This window comes from Canis lupus, chromosome 12 (genome assembly GCF_003254725.2).
Source record: "Canis lupus dingo isolate Sandy chromosome 12, ASM325472v2, whole genome shotgun sequence".
Classification (NCBI taxonomy): Eukaryota; Metazoa; Chordata; class Mammalia; order Carnivora; family Canidae; genus Canis; species Canis lupus.
In genome coordinates, this window is record NC_064254.1 from 57,807,116 (window position 1) to 57,823,660 (window position 16,545).

At 39.5% G+C, this 16,545-nt stretch overlaps 1 protein-coding gene across 1 annotated transcript; it reads right to left on the reverse strand.

Annotated features, from left to right (window-relative positions):
- Nucleotides 1–410: 410 nt before the first annotated feature.
- On the reverse strand, nucleotides 411–16,463 carry COQ3 (coenzyme Q3, methyltransferase). Its single transcript, XM_049092411.1, has 7 exons — nucleotides 16,297–16,463; nucleotides 14,056–14,173; nucleotides 11,130–11,282; nucleotides 10,474–10,573; nucleotides 9,335–9,577; nucleotides 2,450–2,609; nucleotides 411–1,276 (listed from the first exon to the last, which is right to left on the reverse strand). Exons 1-7 carry the CDS (start codon nucleotides 16,403–16,405, stop codon nucleotides 1,056–1,058), a joined length of 1,104 nt encoding a protein of 367 aa, XP_048948368.1. The 5' UTR covers nucleotides 16,406–16,463; the 3' UTR covers nucleotides 411–1,055.
- Between the last annotated feature and the right edge of the window lie 82 nt (nucleotides 16,464–16,545).

A 16,545-nucleotide genomic window follows, 5' to 3' on the forward strand; every position in this document is an offset into this window, starting at 1 on the left:
CTCCTAATTTTTAACACCCTAGTTACAAAATAGCAAGTGAAGTTAAAATTATTTTTATTCTTTAAATTTCAGTTTCCTTCCCTGAAATGCCGCTGAGAACAAGCAAATATTAAGCTAAGGTAGCTAGAAAGTGTTTGCCTGAGGAGCTAAATCTAACAGATACTGACAAAGGAATATAGAAAAAGTGAGCGTAAAAGTGAAAAACGAGAGTAAGTAAAAAGCTGACCTTCTATCTGGGTCATATGCATCCAACCCATGTTTGCCACACTGGGTCAACAGCCTCTATGAATGTCTTCATATAGAGCATCTGGACTTTCAGAAAAAGCCAGAGACCCACATACTTCAAGAAGCATAAAAATACATTTCAAGTCAGTCCCTTCAATTATAAAAATGTTAGCCAAAGAAGAAAATTTCCATAACTGAATTTTTAATTGAGTTTTAAAAAGTCCTCTCTACTTAAAAAAAAAAGTCACAATAAAACATTTATGGAACTGTATAGAAATATGTCCAACATAATCCGAACTTCTTGATTTTAATGTTTGAATCCAAATGCAGCATATATTTAACAATCCATTTGCTTTCCAACAAACTAAAACTTAAAGGAAAAAATACATTTTATCTTCCCAAATATAAGTGGCATAAAATTATATTTGGTTTTCATAAGCCAGAAGCATAACTGCCTTTGGCTAAAACTCGATAAAGAGCATAGATAATGCAGATTCCTTTAAATTAAAACACATTACGGCATAAATGTATGTGCGTACATGCTGGATGAATATATATAATCTGTAAAGTGAAGTCAAATATGCATTCCCTATTTATATAACAAAGGCTGAGGAATTTAGATGCCTAGATTACACAATACCTTGCCAAAACTTTTTATCCATAGAATAATCCCTTGAAAGTGGGTATTAAACGAAATAAAGTTTTGCCCAAGGTTTTAGCCCTTTTGGTTGGACTTCTTTTCTTCACGCTCCACTCGCAAAAGATAAATTGTATATTTTTTACATATGTAAACATCAGACAAGCAGTATTATGCAGTCCTTGGAAACAATTCATTTCTTCAACTCTTCCTGTACACCTGGGTTGGTGGAGTCTTTGTCTCTGAGCTCTTCTGTTTCCCCCTTAAAAACAAACTCAGCAGGTACTGGGTGTTCCTGTGCCTTGGATTTCACAGCGTGAGCTGCATAGTTAAGGCTGGTATTTTCACTCCAATGCCAGTAACCTGAGAGGGGGTTGTAGAGCATTCCTGTCACAGTTTGAACTGATAGACCATCTGAAAAAAGCAATCAGAAGGGGTAGATTTAATAAGTAATTGCCTTCCAAATGCCAAGATTCTAATGTGACTCTAAAAAGGAGCCCTAAACTCAATGGGAAAAAATACTTTGTAACCAAGTACAAATCATTCTTCACTGTAGCACAGAACATAAACTCTAAAGCCAACTGCTTGGGTTCAAATTCCAGACTGGCACCTATTAGATGGTGACCCTAGGGAAGTCACTTAACATTTCTGAGTCTTAATTTTCTGTCATGTAAGGAACATATAGTCCTAGAGTTGTTAGAATTATATGAGATATGTGTATAAAGTAGCACAATGCTTGGAATTTGGTTAAAGTACTTAAGAAACATAAGCTTTTATTAGAAAATATCTTTCAGCAAGTGATTGTTCCTATACAGCATCTTTACAATACTTTTTTCTACTCTGTTTTCAATAATATTTATTTGCAGAAATCTTTAGAACTTCTTATATTGATATGATTGACAATACTCCAATATTCCAAATCAAGTTTACTGATATACTGTTATATGAACAAAAAGCCTGAGACATACAAGAGTTAAGTACTCAGCAGGAATACCAAAAATCAACTAAATGTTTTTACTTGACAGGAATTCAACATATAAATCAAGAGCTCACAATGTGTAAAGCAGGGATAGGCACTGCAGGGAGTACAGTTTTCCTCCAAAGAGCTTACAGGCCAGAAAGGGGCTTAAAAACACCAGAAGAACCATAATATAAAGCATGCTATAAGTAGCACAAAAGACATAAAAGGAGACAAGGAAGTTCAAAGTATACCTGAGTATGGAGGAATCAGAAAAATATATATATATAATAAGCTGATACCCGCAGGGTATCAACAGGACAAACTGAGGATGAGTAAGTAATAGACACTTGTACTTCATCCTCTAACAGATGAGGACTAAGCAGCCAAAAAGTATTCACTGATCATTTGTGATTTGCTTGGCCCTAGGTTAGGTGCCACAGGTGAGAGACATGTGGTATTTAATACTTAATCCTAACTTCAAGGAGTTTGTGATCTATTTGAGAGATGAAACCAACATCCAGAGAATAGGCCCATTTAATTCAGTGCCAGGTTGTGTGATTAATAATTATAGATACATTAAAAGTTTGCTAAAGCCTTGAAAACCGGAAAAAATTCTTAATACTTACTTGATTCCAGAATGCTCTCTAGCTTTTCAGGTGAAATAAACTTCTCCCATGTATGAGTACCTTTTGGTACAATACCTGCAATTTGCTCTGCAAAAACAATTCCCAAGGCGTAAGACAGCTGTGTTTTGTTGATTGTAGTAATGAATAAAGAACCACCAGGCTAAAAAATATATATATATGGAGAGAAGTACCATTTTAGATGTCACGAGTATCAGTTAGGTAAAGCCTTGGCTTCCCTCACCCCCTTCCTTCCTTCCAAATAATTTAACTGCAATTAAGATGCATAAATATAAATAAAGTATAATTTACCAAAATACTTTTTTCTTTTGGGAAATGCATTATTAAAGGTAGTCTACTACAGATGTATTCACTGGGTTTATTCAACAGAGCTTAGAACTCTTAAAATCAAGCTGTGACATATTATGTACTTTCTTTTGTACATAACAAATACTTTATAATAAAAATATAGGAATGAGATCAGGCCACACTTCCATGTTACATGTCCACATTTACAGTCTAATGTGTCAACACTGTTTTCTCTTTGGATGCGGAGTCTAACTTGTTCTGTACAGCAGACAGTGCCACATCTTGTATAGGTGAGTAATGCCAATAAGTGTTCTCTGACAAAAACATTAATGATTGAGGTGGGACTGTTTTGTTTTGTTTTGATTTCATTAGTATAAAGAATATGAAAACATCAAGATAAACCCTTAGATGAATACAGACCATTTATGGGACTCTTTGGGCTCTTTTTTTTTTTTTTTTTTAAGATTTATTTATTATATGAGAGAGAGAGAGAGAGAGAATATGCACTCGGGAGTGCTAGCACAAGTGGAGGGAAAGGTATAGGGGTCGGAGAGAGAGAGAATTTCCGGCTAGCTCCCCACTGAGTGCAGAGCTGGGTCTCCCGAGCTCAATCTCAAGACTGAGATCTCAAGACTGAGATCATGACCCGAGTCAAAACTAAGAGTCAGATGCTCAGTCAACTGAGCCACTCAGGCACTCTGAGTCTGCCAGGTTTTAGTGGCTGTATTTATGGTGTTTCCTATATTGACTCCCACAAATGACAAAGATTAATGTCTGTTCCCTCTTCTACATATTCTCATTACCTTGATGGGGATAAAATGCCAAAAATTCCTTCTAATTATTACCTATATGTGTATGTGTGTATATACAGAGAGAATATATCTCAAATATCACCCCAAAACCAAAGAAAAAAAAAAGAGGAGACCCTGAAATGCTATAATGTGCCCTTAAATTATAAACTGAAATATAGGGCAGCCCCGGTGGTCCAGCAGTTTAGCGCCGCCTTCAGCCCTGGGTATGATCCTGGAGACCCAAGATCGAGTCCCACATCAGGCTCCCTGCATGGAGCCTGCTTCTAACCTCTGCCTGTGTCTCTGCCTCTCTCTCTCTGTGTGTCTGTCGTGAATAAATAAATAAAGAAAATCTTTTAAAAAATAAAAAATAAGTAAAAAATAAATAAACTGAAATATAGGGATGCCTGGGTGGCTCAGTGGTTGAGCGTCTGCCTTCTCCCAGGTAGTGATCTCGGAGTTCTGGGATTGGTTCTGCATTGGGCTCCCTGTGGGGAGCCTGCTTCTCCCTCTGCCTATGTCTCTGCCTCTCTCTGTGTGTCTCTCATGAATAAATAAATAAAATCTTTAAAAAAAAATGAATATCTAATCTATGGCCTACGGAATCTTAGTCTATGGAAACAGTGATAAGCAATGGTCATTTTCTTAAAAGGCTTTCCATAAATGCAAAATTAGTTTTAAATTCCACAATGCCAGCATTCCTAATATGTGTGAAAGAACCTCCATTCATACATACTGACTGACACACAACACAAAAAGTAACGATTAAGGGGTTTTGCTTGGAAAATAGAAGATAAGCCTAGTAAAACTCATTTAAGAGGAAACACCAAGAAACTATTACATACTGAAGGAAACTAAGAAGACACAGCAACTAAATCCAACACAGAATCCAGGGCTGGATCCTGACCAGAAAAATGACATTAGTAGAAACACTAATGAAATTTAACAAGGTCTGTAGTGTAGTTAATAGTATGATGTCAAGGCGCCTGGATGGCTCAGTCAGTTGGGCATCTGCCTTTGGCTCAGGTCATGATCCTAGGGTTCTAGGATCGAGCCCAATGTTGGGATCTCTGCTTGGCAGAGGGCCTGCTTCTCCCTCTCCTTCTGCCTACTTGTGCTAGTGCTTTCTCTGGCAAATGAATAAATAAATCTTTTTTTTTTTAATTTTTATTTATCTATGATAGTCACAGAGAGAGAAAGAGAGAGAGGCAGAGACATAGGCAGAGGGAGAAGCAGGCTCCATGCACTGGGAGCCCGACGTGGGATTCGATCTCGGGTCTCCAGGATCGCGCCCTGGGCCAAAGGCAGGTGCCAAACCGCTGCACCACCCAGGGATCCCTGAATAAATAAATCTTTAAAAAAAAAAGGTATGATGTCAATGTTAATTTCTCAATTTCGAGAAATGTACAATGGGTTACATAGAAGTCTAGGTTACATAGAAGTCTAGGACTCTGGTGAGGCAGGTGAGGTGCCTATGGAACAATATGGAAGGATGCACTCACTTTCTGGAGTGTGCAAATGCAGGGCTGGCACCTCAGCTTGAGTGTCTCCTTCCATTTTGTGCCCAATGTGCCTCACTCGCCTCACCCTAGCTCCTATCCTTATTGTGTGAAATGTTAACAGTAGGAGAAACTGGGGGAAGGATAGATGGGAACATTCTGTACTATCTTTGTAATCTTCTCTAAAACTAAACTTACATAAAAAAGTATTTCTAAAAATTCTATTTAGGTAAGGGCTAAGCATTTCATCCTTTTAGCTCTTGACCTTAGGGTGTTACCTCCATTAACAACAGAGTCAATATAGTAACAACAACAACAACAACATTTTAAGGGACTTATTAAAAAAAAAAATTGGAATCACCTTCAGAGGACTACATTTGTGGCAAATTTTGTAAGCATAATCATATAATGGGAAGAATCAGACTTGGAATCTACAGATTTGAACTTAAGTCCCACTTAAGTGTCCACTGAACTTTGACATAAAGACCAAGTGACCTCTGGATTCTTGGGAGAAGATGGTAAAGTTGGAGCTCACCTCCTCCCATGGACACACAAGGCAATAACTACATATCTTCCATGACTAAAGACAGAGCAAAAGCCACACTGAGAAAGGCAGAAGGGGCAGGGATTTGGTAGGGAACCAAACCCCTGGCACAGCAACCTATAATTGGGAGGGATATCACAGGCACAGAGGTCCACCCTGAGGAGCCAGGGGTTCAAGCCCCACTTTGGGTACCCCTGGTCCCAGGGACCAGCACTGGGAAGATGAGCTCCCATAATATCAGCTTTGAAATTCAGAGGGGCCAGAAGGCTATGGAAACCAAGACTCTACTCTTAAAGGACTAGCACAATACCTCACTCAGGCTGACATTCAGCACAGAGTCAGCAGTTTGAAAAGCACCAGGGTTATACATGAAGGAGATTTACTGACTAATTTTAGGGCATGTGTTGGAAAGGCAGGAATCTGCAAGAAGCTTTCTTCAGGAATGGAAATACTGGGGGACATATTTTTCTTGCCCTCCTTCAGCCTAGCTGGCCTGATTCTTATGGAACTAGTTCTGACATTCTCCATCTATCTAGCTAGCACTACTCGCCCTACTCTGGCATTCCCCCGTGAACCCCCCTGCCCTGGAGAGTGCCGATCTAAAGTAACTCCCACTCTGCCACACCCAGGAGGCAGCCTTGGTCAGATCAGTATTCTCCCAAAACAACTACTGCCCCACCACATCTAGTGGCATCCCCAGCCAGGACTGGGGCCCCTCCAAAGAAATTCCTTCTCTGGAGAGAGGATGGGCAGCCCCACACACCAGCTTGTGGGTACCAACTGCCGCTGAGCCACTCAAGCCAGCCTGCCTGGAAACCAGCTCTGCATCCCAGTAGATCTGCAGAAGTCACAGCTGGTCATTGTGCACAGCTGGGCTGAGGATCAGCTCTACCTACAGTGCTTGCACAGAGTTATAGCCCAGTCACAACCTGAGGCCGCACATAGCCCATACAGGGGACACCCCCAGAATGTCTGCTTCTGGTAATTGGAGGAAGGCACTACAGGGCCCACATGATGCCTTTTTGACACAAGGCCACTACTTTCAAGACCAGGATACATACCTGACATACCTAATACATGGAAACAAACACAGAAAGTGAGGAGATAGAAAAATATGTTCCGGGATGCCTGGGTGGCTCAGAGGTTAAGCGCCTGCCTCCAGCCCAGGGTGTGATCCTGGAGTGCCAGGATCAAGTCCCACATCAGACTCCCTGCATGGAGCCTGCTTCTCTCCCTGCCTATGTCTCTGCCTCTCTCTTTCTTTGTGTGTCTCTCATGAATTAAAAAAAAAAAAAAAAAAAAAAAGTTCCAAATGAAAGAACAAGCCAAAATTTCAGAAAAATACAAACAATGGAGATAAGCAATCTATCTGATAAGGAGCTCAAAGTGATGGCAATAAAGATGTGCATCAGATTTGAGAAAAGAGTGGATGAACTCAGAGTTCAAATCAAGAAAGAGAGAAAAAAACATAAAAAAGAACCAATCAGAGATGAAGAATACAATAACTGAAATGAAAAATACACAAGAGGAAATCAACAGCAAATTAGAAGATGCAGAAGAATAGGTCAGCCAGTAATCTGGAAGACAGGGTAGTAGAAAGCAGCTAAGTTGGACAATAGACATATGAAAAGATGCTGAACATCGCTGATCACCAGGGAAATGTAAATCAGAATCACAATGAAATTTCATCTCATACATGTCAGAATGGCTAAAATCAAAAACATAAGAAATAACCAGTGTTTGTGAGGATGTGGAGAAAAAGGAACCCTTGTGCACTGTTGGTGAGAATGTTAACTGGTGCAGCCACTATGGAAAACAATATGGATGCTCCTTAAAAAATTAAAATAGAAATACCATAGAATCCAGTAATTCCATTTCTGGGTATTTACTTGAAGAAAACAAACATTAATTCGAAAAGATGTATGCACCTCACAGATGGGAGAGGGGGTTAAAAAAAAAAGATACATGCACCTCTATGTTTACTGCAGCATTATCTACAATAGCCAAGATATGGAAGCAACCTAGATGTCCATCAATACATGAATACATAAAGAAGATACGGTAGATATATACAATGAATTATTACTTAGCTTTAAAAAAAAGAATGAGATCTTGACCTTTGCAACAACATGGATGGACCTAGAAGGTATTATGCTCAGTGAAATAAATCAGATAGAAAGACAAATACTATATGATTTCACTTACATGTGAAATCTAAAAAACAAAACAAGTGAACAAACAAAAACTAGAAACACACTCATAAATACAGAGAGCAAACTGGGATTGCTAGAGGAGAGGGGGGAGATAGGCAAAATAGGTAAAGGGGACTATGAGGTATAAATTTCCAGTTATAGAACAAGTAAGTCATGAAGATGAAAAATACAGCATAGGGAATGTGGTTAGCAATATTGTAATACCTTTTTAGGGTGACAGATGGTAAGTACACTTATTGTGATGAGCATTTTGTAATGTCTATAATTGTCGAATCACATGTTGTACACCTAAAACTCATATAATATTGTATGCCAACTATACTTCAATTAAAGAAAACAAAAAAGGGGGTGCCCACATGGTGCAGTTAGTTAAGAGTCCAACTCTTGGTTTCAGCTCAGGTTACAATCTCAGGGTCATGGGATTGAGCCTCGTGTGGCCCTCCCCACTCAGCAAGGTCTCTGTTTAAGACTTTCTCTCCCTCTGCCTCTGTCCCCTCACCTCTCTCTCTCAAATAAATCAATAAATCTTAAAAAAAAAAAAAGAAAGAAAGAAAGAAAGAAAGAAAGAAAGAAAGAAAGAAAGAAAGAAAGAAAGGAGAAGAGAAGAGAAGAGAAGAGAAAAGAAAAGAAGAAAAGAAAAGAAAAGAAAAGAAAGAAAAGAAAAGAAAGAAAGAAGAAAAGAAAGAAAGAAAAGAAAGAAAAGAAAAGAAAAGAAAAGAAAAGAAAAGAAAAGAAAAGAAAAGAAAAGAAAAGAAAAGAAAAGAAAAACAACCCAACAAATAAAAAGGCCATGGGATGCCTGGCTGGCTCAGCAGTAGAGCATCTGCGTTGGGCTCAAGGCATGATTCCTGAGTCCAGGATCGAGTCCCACTTCAGGCTCCCTGCATGGAGCCTGCTCTCCTTCTCTCTGTGTCTCTGCCTCTCTCTCTCTGTGTCTCTCATGAATAAATAAATAAAATCTTAAAAAAAAAAAAAAAACTGGCTAAGTGACCTTTGACAGCTCTCAAATTCTGATCTCTTTTGGTCCAAGTTGGTCACAACAGTACCTGCTTACCTTCCTTATCTGGTGGTACAGAAAATCAATGAGATCATATATATGAAATATTCCTTTATAAGCTGAAAGCTGTTATATATATCACATACAGAGTTACTTAAGAAATGTTATCTAAATCAATTTATATAAATTAAAAATGTTTTTGTTTTTTAAGTATCAATCCAAATCAATTTCTTAGTGACTGTCATTCAATATCTATTAGGAACTTAATCCAGAGTATACCAATGAAAAAAAGCTTTAATTCCATTGTTTGTAATTATGTTCAGCACCAACACTTTTCAAGATTCTGGGATATCAGGATACTGTATCTGGAAAAATCCCAGTATTGAGTGCAAGCTGAGAAGCAAATGTAATCTCCAGCAGAGGTGCTATCCCCTAATCCTAGCTTCCTGGTTTCAAGTATTATAAAACTTATTTCTATGGATACATACACACACTCAAAAGAAAAGACAAACAAGTAAAACCAAGTAAGGCTTACTTTTAACACTTCACAGCAGCACTGTATAAATGTTTCTAGATCAATCACATGTTCTACAACTTCGGAAGCTACAACGGCATCAAATGTTTCTGCTGTCTCTTGCACAATCTCTTCCAGAGAACACGCTCTGTACTCTATTCTCTTATCTAGGACTGGATCAAATGATTTATGGTGCTGTGCTGTCTTAATGTTCTCATCCACAGGATCGATTCCAATAACTGAAGCTCCAAGCCGCCCTAGAGGCTAATTGGATAAAAAAAAAAAAGCTATTATCTTCAAGAAGAAAACAGAATACATGCTAGCAATAAAGAACTTATCAAAAAGGAAACAAGCTCAATCGTGAGGAACTAATTACTGGAGATTATTTATGAGTACATGGAAGTTCATTAGACCATTTTATATAGTTTGTACACATTTGACAATTACCATAATAAAAAGCTTAAGAGTGAACAATAGTCACAACAACAAAAAACTTATGAAGAACTATTTGAGAACAGCGGGGGAGGAGAGTTCTATATCCTATAGTACATTTACATGCACATAGTAGATTATTAACATACTTAAAGTGCACAAAAGTTATTGTGTTGATAGAAGACTACAAAAGAGAGCTGCAGGGCCTAAATACAAGTTTGCCTCATACAAGTTGAGGCAAGTATCTTTTTATAGGGGTGAATTAGTATTCTGCCAAGCAGTCCAAAGCACCTAAGAAGGGGAGAGCACCACAAGCAGGCAATACTCTGTTAGGTTTTGATACCAAAGCAAGTACAAAAGAATAGCTTATCATTGCATTTAAACCAGTGGAAACTGACTAATCTCTTAGAACAGACAACAAAATTTCCAAAGCTATTTGAAAGATCAGTGCTCAATTTTGTGCAAAAACAAAAAACAAAAAAACACCAAAAAAATCCTCCTTCCTGTGATTTTCTGAAATTTCTATATATTTTTTAAGAAAGTAAAAAGCATATATTAGTTTTATGATGGTAAAAACATTAAGAACGTTGTGCATTTCTCTTTTTAAAAATAAACAATACTATTTGTTAAAATGTTAAATGAATCATAAGCCTACATTTCTCAATTATTTTACCAGTTAAAAAATGGCAAAAAAATTGTAAGCCACCTAAAAATTGTAAACCACTTACTTCGGTTAACAATCCACCACCACAGCCAACGTCAAGTATCTTCATCCCAGACAAAGGTTTTCCTGGCTGGTGATGAGCAACTGTTTTTAAAAGATTGTCTCTTTTTTAAAAATCCAAAACATATAAAAACAAATTATTAATTTTGCTAATAAGATCTTAAAAGCGTACAGTTTTCAAGGATATATTAAATTCTCATTTTATTTTTTTTAAGATTTTATTTATTACTTGAGAGAGAGAGAGAAAGAGAGCATGCACAAGTAGAAGGAGAGGCAGAGGGAGGGGGAGAAGCAGTCTCCCCCCTGGGCAGGGAGACCTACACAGGGTAGTGGGTGATGGCAGGCGCTTGATCCCAGGAGCCTGAGATCATGACCTGAGCTGAAGGCAGACACTTAACTGACTGAGCCACCCAGGCACCCCCAAGATTTGCATTTTATTTTATTATTTTTTTAAGATTTTATTTATTTATTCATGAAAGGCACAGAGAGAGAGAGAGGCAGAGAGAGAGAGAAGCAGGTTCCATGCAGGAGCCCAACGCAAGATTCAATCCTGGGTCTCCAGGATCATGCCCTGGGCTGAAGGCAGGCGCCAAACAGCTGAGCCACCCAGGCGTCCCTAAGAATTGCATTTTAAAAGACTTAGAGCTTCCAGAATGTTACCTAATAAATGGCACCCTCAGGTCATTCATAGAATGAAGAGGTGCATATACTCCTTGTTCATCCCACCACCTATGAGCCAGGGCCAGGAATGTTTTTATCTCGTTGCTGTCTACAGTAGTTTGAGAAGTACTGTATAGTCTTGTCCAAGGGTACCTAAGAGGTCAAAGTGAAGAGCCAGGCAAAAACAGACATTTTAAAAAATGTCACATAAGATCTATTATGTATATTCTAATTAACAATGTATCAGCTTCTAACTACATGTATTGCTCATTTTTGATGCTTTAAAACCAGGTTTTCTCATATAATCACACAGCAAATAAATATATTCACAGATGGAATGAAGTTCCATCAACAAAGTTAATTTGCTTTCAAAGTAAATTACAATAGAAATGGAATGTTTCAAAACTTGGCCTTCTGGGTCACATCTAATAGTAAGGATAATAATAACAGCAACAGTAGCAGAAGTAGAAATAGTAATAGTAACCATTTATTTTGCACTTACTATATGCGGGTACTATTTAAGAACTCCATATATGTCATATGTTACCTTATTTAACCATTCTGGCAACTCTATAAGGTAGGTACTATCATTATCCCTATTACACAGGTAAGAAAAGTGAGGCTTAGAGAGATTAAGTAAATGGTAGAGCCAGGATTTGAACCCAAGTGCCCCCATCTTCTCTTCATTTCTATTATCATCATGGTCTAAGATACCATCATCTCTTACTTGAACTATTTGTTGCCCTCATCTGCTTGCTTCCTACCATATCCCCCTTCAGTCTGTTCCCTACAATGGATCCAGAGGGTTCTAAAATATAAATATGATCATGCTATTTTCCCACTTAAAATACTTCCATGGTTTCCTAGTGATATTAGGGGAAAAAAAACCTCAAAATCCTTAGCATGGCCTATAGTGCTCTAAATTATTTGTTCCCCATTTTCCTCCCTCCCCAAATGTACTTTCTACTACTCTCCTCATCCTCCCCTTTCCAGTCCATGGGCCTTCTTTCATTTCCTTGCACTGACCCCACTTGTTCATTCCTCAGATACTTTGCATATGTTGTTCTCTCTACCTGGATCATTCTTCTCACATTCCCTTCCTTCCTGGCATACCTAATTAATTCCTTTTCATCCTTTAGATCTTAGTTTAAATGGAATGCCATCTAAGAAGTCTTCCCAGACTCTCAAAACCTGGGTTATATTCTCCTATTTTAACTCCCATATAACTTGGTATTTCTTCATGGAGCTATGTGACAATTTGATCATGTTTCCCCATTAAACACCATGAGGGCAAAGTATGGACTATTTCATTTACCATTTTTTCCCAGTGATTAGCACAGTTCCTGGAACACACTTGGTACTCAGGAAACATTTGTCAAATGAATAATCTAATAAAGAAGGCCCAGGATAGTATATAATTCACCTAAATTAAAAAAAAAATCAAATGGGATCAAGCAGGGACTAAACAGATCAGACATTATGCCAAATTCCATGTCAAAGTATATGACAGGAAAATCCTACAGAAGTTCTTGGGTAAAAAAGGATAAGATTGTTACATTAGAATACGTAATGCCATTAAAGTTTTCTTTTCTTTTCTTTTTTTAAGATTTTATTTATTTATTCATGAGAGACAGAGAGAGAGGGGTAGAGACACAGGCAGAGGGAGAAGTAGGCTTCTCGCAGGGACTCAATCCCGGGACCTGGGATCATGTCCTGAGCCGAAGGCAGATGCTCAAGCACTGAGCCAACCAGGAGTCCCTGCCATTCAAATTTTTACTGTGTTTTTCTTAGTTACACAGAGTACATTCTACATTGATTACTTACTATCCTTTTGAGATTTAAATATGTTTCTTTAATATTATCCTATGAATATTATCGTCTTTTTTCATACTTCATGCAAAGCCTCAATAATCAATGACTAACATACCATAGGTAACAGTAGGTGGTTGCTTGGTTGTCTACAAATGATTTCACATACACCCAATTTGATTTTTTATTTTATTTTATTTTTAAGATTTTATTTTCATTTATTCATGAGAGAGAGAGAGAGAGAGGCAGAGACACAGGCAGAGGGAAAGGCAGGCTCCCTGTGAGTAGCCCAATGGGGGACTCGATCCAGGTCCCAGGACCCTGGGATCCCTATCCCAGCCATAGGCAGACTCGTAACCACTGAGCCACCCAGGTACCCCAACACCCAGTTTTAAAAAGAGCTAGCTTATTTACAAGAAGCAGCACATGCACAGAGTTCATACCTTAACTCTATGAAGCATTTTTCACAAGGTTAGAAATTGGTTTATAAAATACAAATACAAAAAGACATTACTTTGGAACGCCTGGGTGGCTCAGCAGTTGAGCGCCTGCCTTTGGCTCAGGGTGTGATCCCGATCCAGGGATCAAGTCCCCACACTGGGCTCCCTGCGAGGAGCCTAGCTGTCCCTCTGCCTGTGTCTCTGGCTCTCTCCAGGTGTCTCTCATGAATAAATAAATAAAATCTTTAAACAAAACAAAAAAGCCAAAAAGACATTACTTTGATTCAATCTTACCAACTGGAATTGTATAGTTATCTACCTTATAGTATTTATTGTACTCAAATCATTTATGATTTTAAGCACTGCATTGGCTGTGTCTTATCACAAATGAGGAAGTCAAAAGTATTTCTCCAAGTAATAGTCTTACATTAAAAATAAAAGCTACCTTTGAATATAGATATTCAAAGGGTATGTACTAGGTGCTTGCTGTGTTACAACTTTTCTGTAAGTTTGACTTTCTAAATGTAGAAGTTGTTGGAAGAATATTTAGATAAATAAAAGATACCTTAATAAAACTACATAAGCTATTTCATACTAACGTTTATTAACATAATCGATACTAAACTATTCTTGTACATGATTTTGTAAATATTTGCCACAGTAACGAATAAACTTACCTGTGAATTTTCATTCTACTCAAGCAGGCCAAAGTCATTCTATAGGATTTGAACCACATGATTCTGTAATCACTGAAAACCCATGGTTTTGTTTGTGGAGTCCAACTGAACTGAATCTCTGAATAAATTGAAAAAAAAATTGTTAAGTAATCTCTACATCCTATGTGGGGCTCAAACTCACAGCCCCAAGATCCAAAGTCATATGCTCTACCTAACTGAGCCAGCCAGGCACCTCCGAAAATAAAAATTAGATGTCTAGAGAAAGCGCTGCACAGTATAAATTCCTGATATGCATGTAATTGAAGAAACTATTTTACATGGCAATCTCATATTACAATTGATAAACAAAAGGGTTTTCCCCTTAATTTTGGATTTTATTCTAAAATATAAAATAAAGGCCTTGCAGTCTGCCATCTAACTCTAATCAGAAATTTCTCCAATTTTATTTTTCAAAAATAATTTTTTTTTTTTTTTTTTAATTTATGATAGTCACAGAGAGAGAGAGAGAGGCGAGCAGAGACAAAGGCAGAGGGAGAAGCAGGCTCCATGCACCGGGAGCCCGACGTGGGATTCGATCCCGGGTCTCCAGGATCGCGCCCTGGGCCAAAGGCAGGCGCCAAACCGCTGCGCCACCCAGGGATCCCTTCAAAAATAATTATATGTAAAAGTTTTTCATACCCTCCGTTTCCATACCAATATTATGCTGCACAGTTACAAAAAAAAAAATGATACTCAAAATAAAACTTTTAAACTAGGACAACACTAATTCTGAGATTAGTCAGAACTAGTTCAAATTCTGTCACGTTAGCTACATGAAATGGATTTATACATACGCTCAAACCCTTTTGCACAGAAGAAAAAACTGTATGTATGTGTGTGTATATATACATATCATCCTAAGATTATCACTCAACCAGTCTGTATGTTCACACTTACTAGAGACTTGCTCTATAAACTGGTTATTCTGCTGGACATTCGAGCGTTCAACAAACATTTAGACAAAGTGGACCTTACAGCAAAGAAAATTACCAGAAACATAAAGTTCACCCAGCTGATTTTTTTGACACTGGTGCAAAAGCAGTTCAATGCAGGAAAAAATAGTCTTTTCAATAAATGCTGTTGAAACAATTGGATACCATAGGCCAAAAAAGGAAACCTTAAACCAAGGTCTCACATCTTGTACAGAAATGAACTTAAAAAAGGCCATGGATCTATTTTTGCAACTTCTCCCAAGTCTTAAATCATTTCAAAATTAAAAATCATTTAATTTTTTTTTTAATTAAAAAACACAAAAGGGCACGCCACAAAGCTCCCCTCCTACTTTGCTTTTTTTTCTACCTATCGGGGTATCTCGGAGATGGAATCATTTTTCCATGTGGACACACGTGGGTTTAAATGATCATTTCTGTCGGCTGCACTGGTTTTCATTCTATTACAGCACCGATTCTCAACTCTATTTGTGGGCCTGTGAGTCTCCCGTCGGATCCATTGTCCTAATTTCAGTTCTAACATTTTTTTCAGAGACCCCAGGGGCAGCACTCACAACCCCGGCGCCTGGGCCCGGCGGCTCAGGCACTCGGCGGCCGGCTCCGGGCTCGGTCTCCGGTCACGGGTCCAGGGGTCCAGCCCCTCCCCGGGCTTGCACACTCGCTCTGGCTTTCTCTCTCAACGTAAATAAATGAATCTTAAAAAAAAAAAAAAAAAATCCCAGGGCCTAACACCCAGCCCCCGTTACAGGAGTTCCACGTAAAGGGCAAACTTAACTTTGTGGTTAGTATTAGGAGTTAAATAATCAAACTGTCTTCTACAAGCAACAGGGTCAGAGAGTTATTTTCTTGATTTTTATTTGCCCAATGGGGTTTGTGGAGTCCACAAAATAAAGCGGTATGGCTGCGTTAAACTCTTTCTGGGAAAAAAAAAAAAAAAGGTAAGCCTTGCGCCGAGAGGGCAGAGGCGGCGACGGCGCGGGCGGGCCCAGGCAGGCCCCGCGGGGCAGACGGCGGAGCCGGGCGGCCGCGCGCTCCTCGGCCAGGACCCCGCCCCCCCGCTGCCCCCCGGGAAGCCGGGGCCGAGGGGCCGAGGGGCCGAGGGGCCGAGGGACGGCCGAGGGGCGGCGGCGAGGGACGCGGGCCCCGTGGCGCTCTCGCGCGGCCCGAGCGCAGCTCAACTCCGGCCCCCTCCGGCCCGCGCCTGCGCACAGCAGCGGCCGCCACCCCGCGGACGCGGGGAAGCGACACTCACCTGCCCGAGCGGTGAAGCGAGCAGCCTGAGCTCGTGCGCCCCGGGACCTCGGCCCAAGCACTCCTAGGAGCCGATTCCCGCAGGAGCTGAGCTTGCGGCCTCCCCACATCGTGACAGAAGGGACCCGCCCCCTTTCCGGTCCCTCCAGCAAAAGATCCCCAACACAAAGGTTCCGAGATCCACGCGCACCGCCTGGGGCCAGCCTAACCACGGTGGTGGGGGTTAGAGACGCGGGACTCCACTCAGGCC

What these genes read in the sequence shown, in the direction of transcription:
- COQ3 (XM_049092411.1), bottom strand. Translation starts at nt 16,405, where the DNA reads ATGTGGGGAGGCCGCAAGCTCAGCTCCTGCGGGAATCGGCTCCTAGGA. An exon ending in GTGGTGGATTGTTAACCGAA is followed by an intron (nt 9,578 to 10,473) that starts GTAAGTGGTTTA and finishes TTATCCAATTAG; the next exon opens with CCTCTAGGGCGGCTTGGAGC. An exon ending in AGAGAGCATTCTGGAATCAA is followed by an intron (nt 1,277 to 2,449) that starts GTAAGTATTAAG and finishes TGCTTTTTTCAG; the next exon opens with ATGGTCTATCAGTTCAAACT.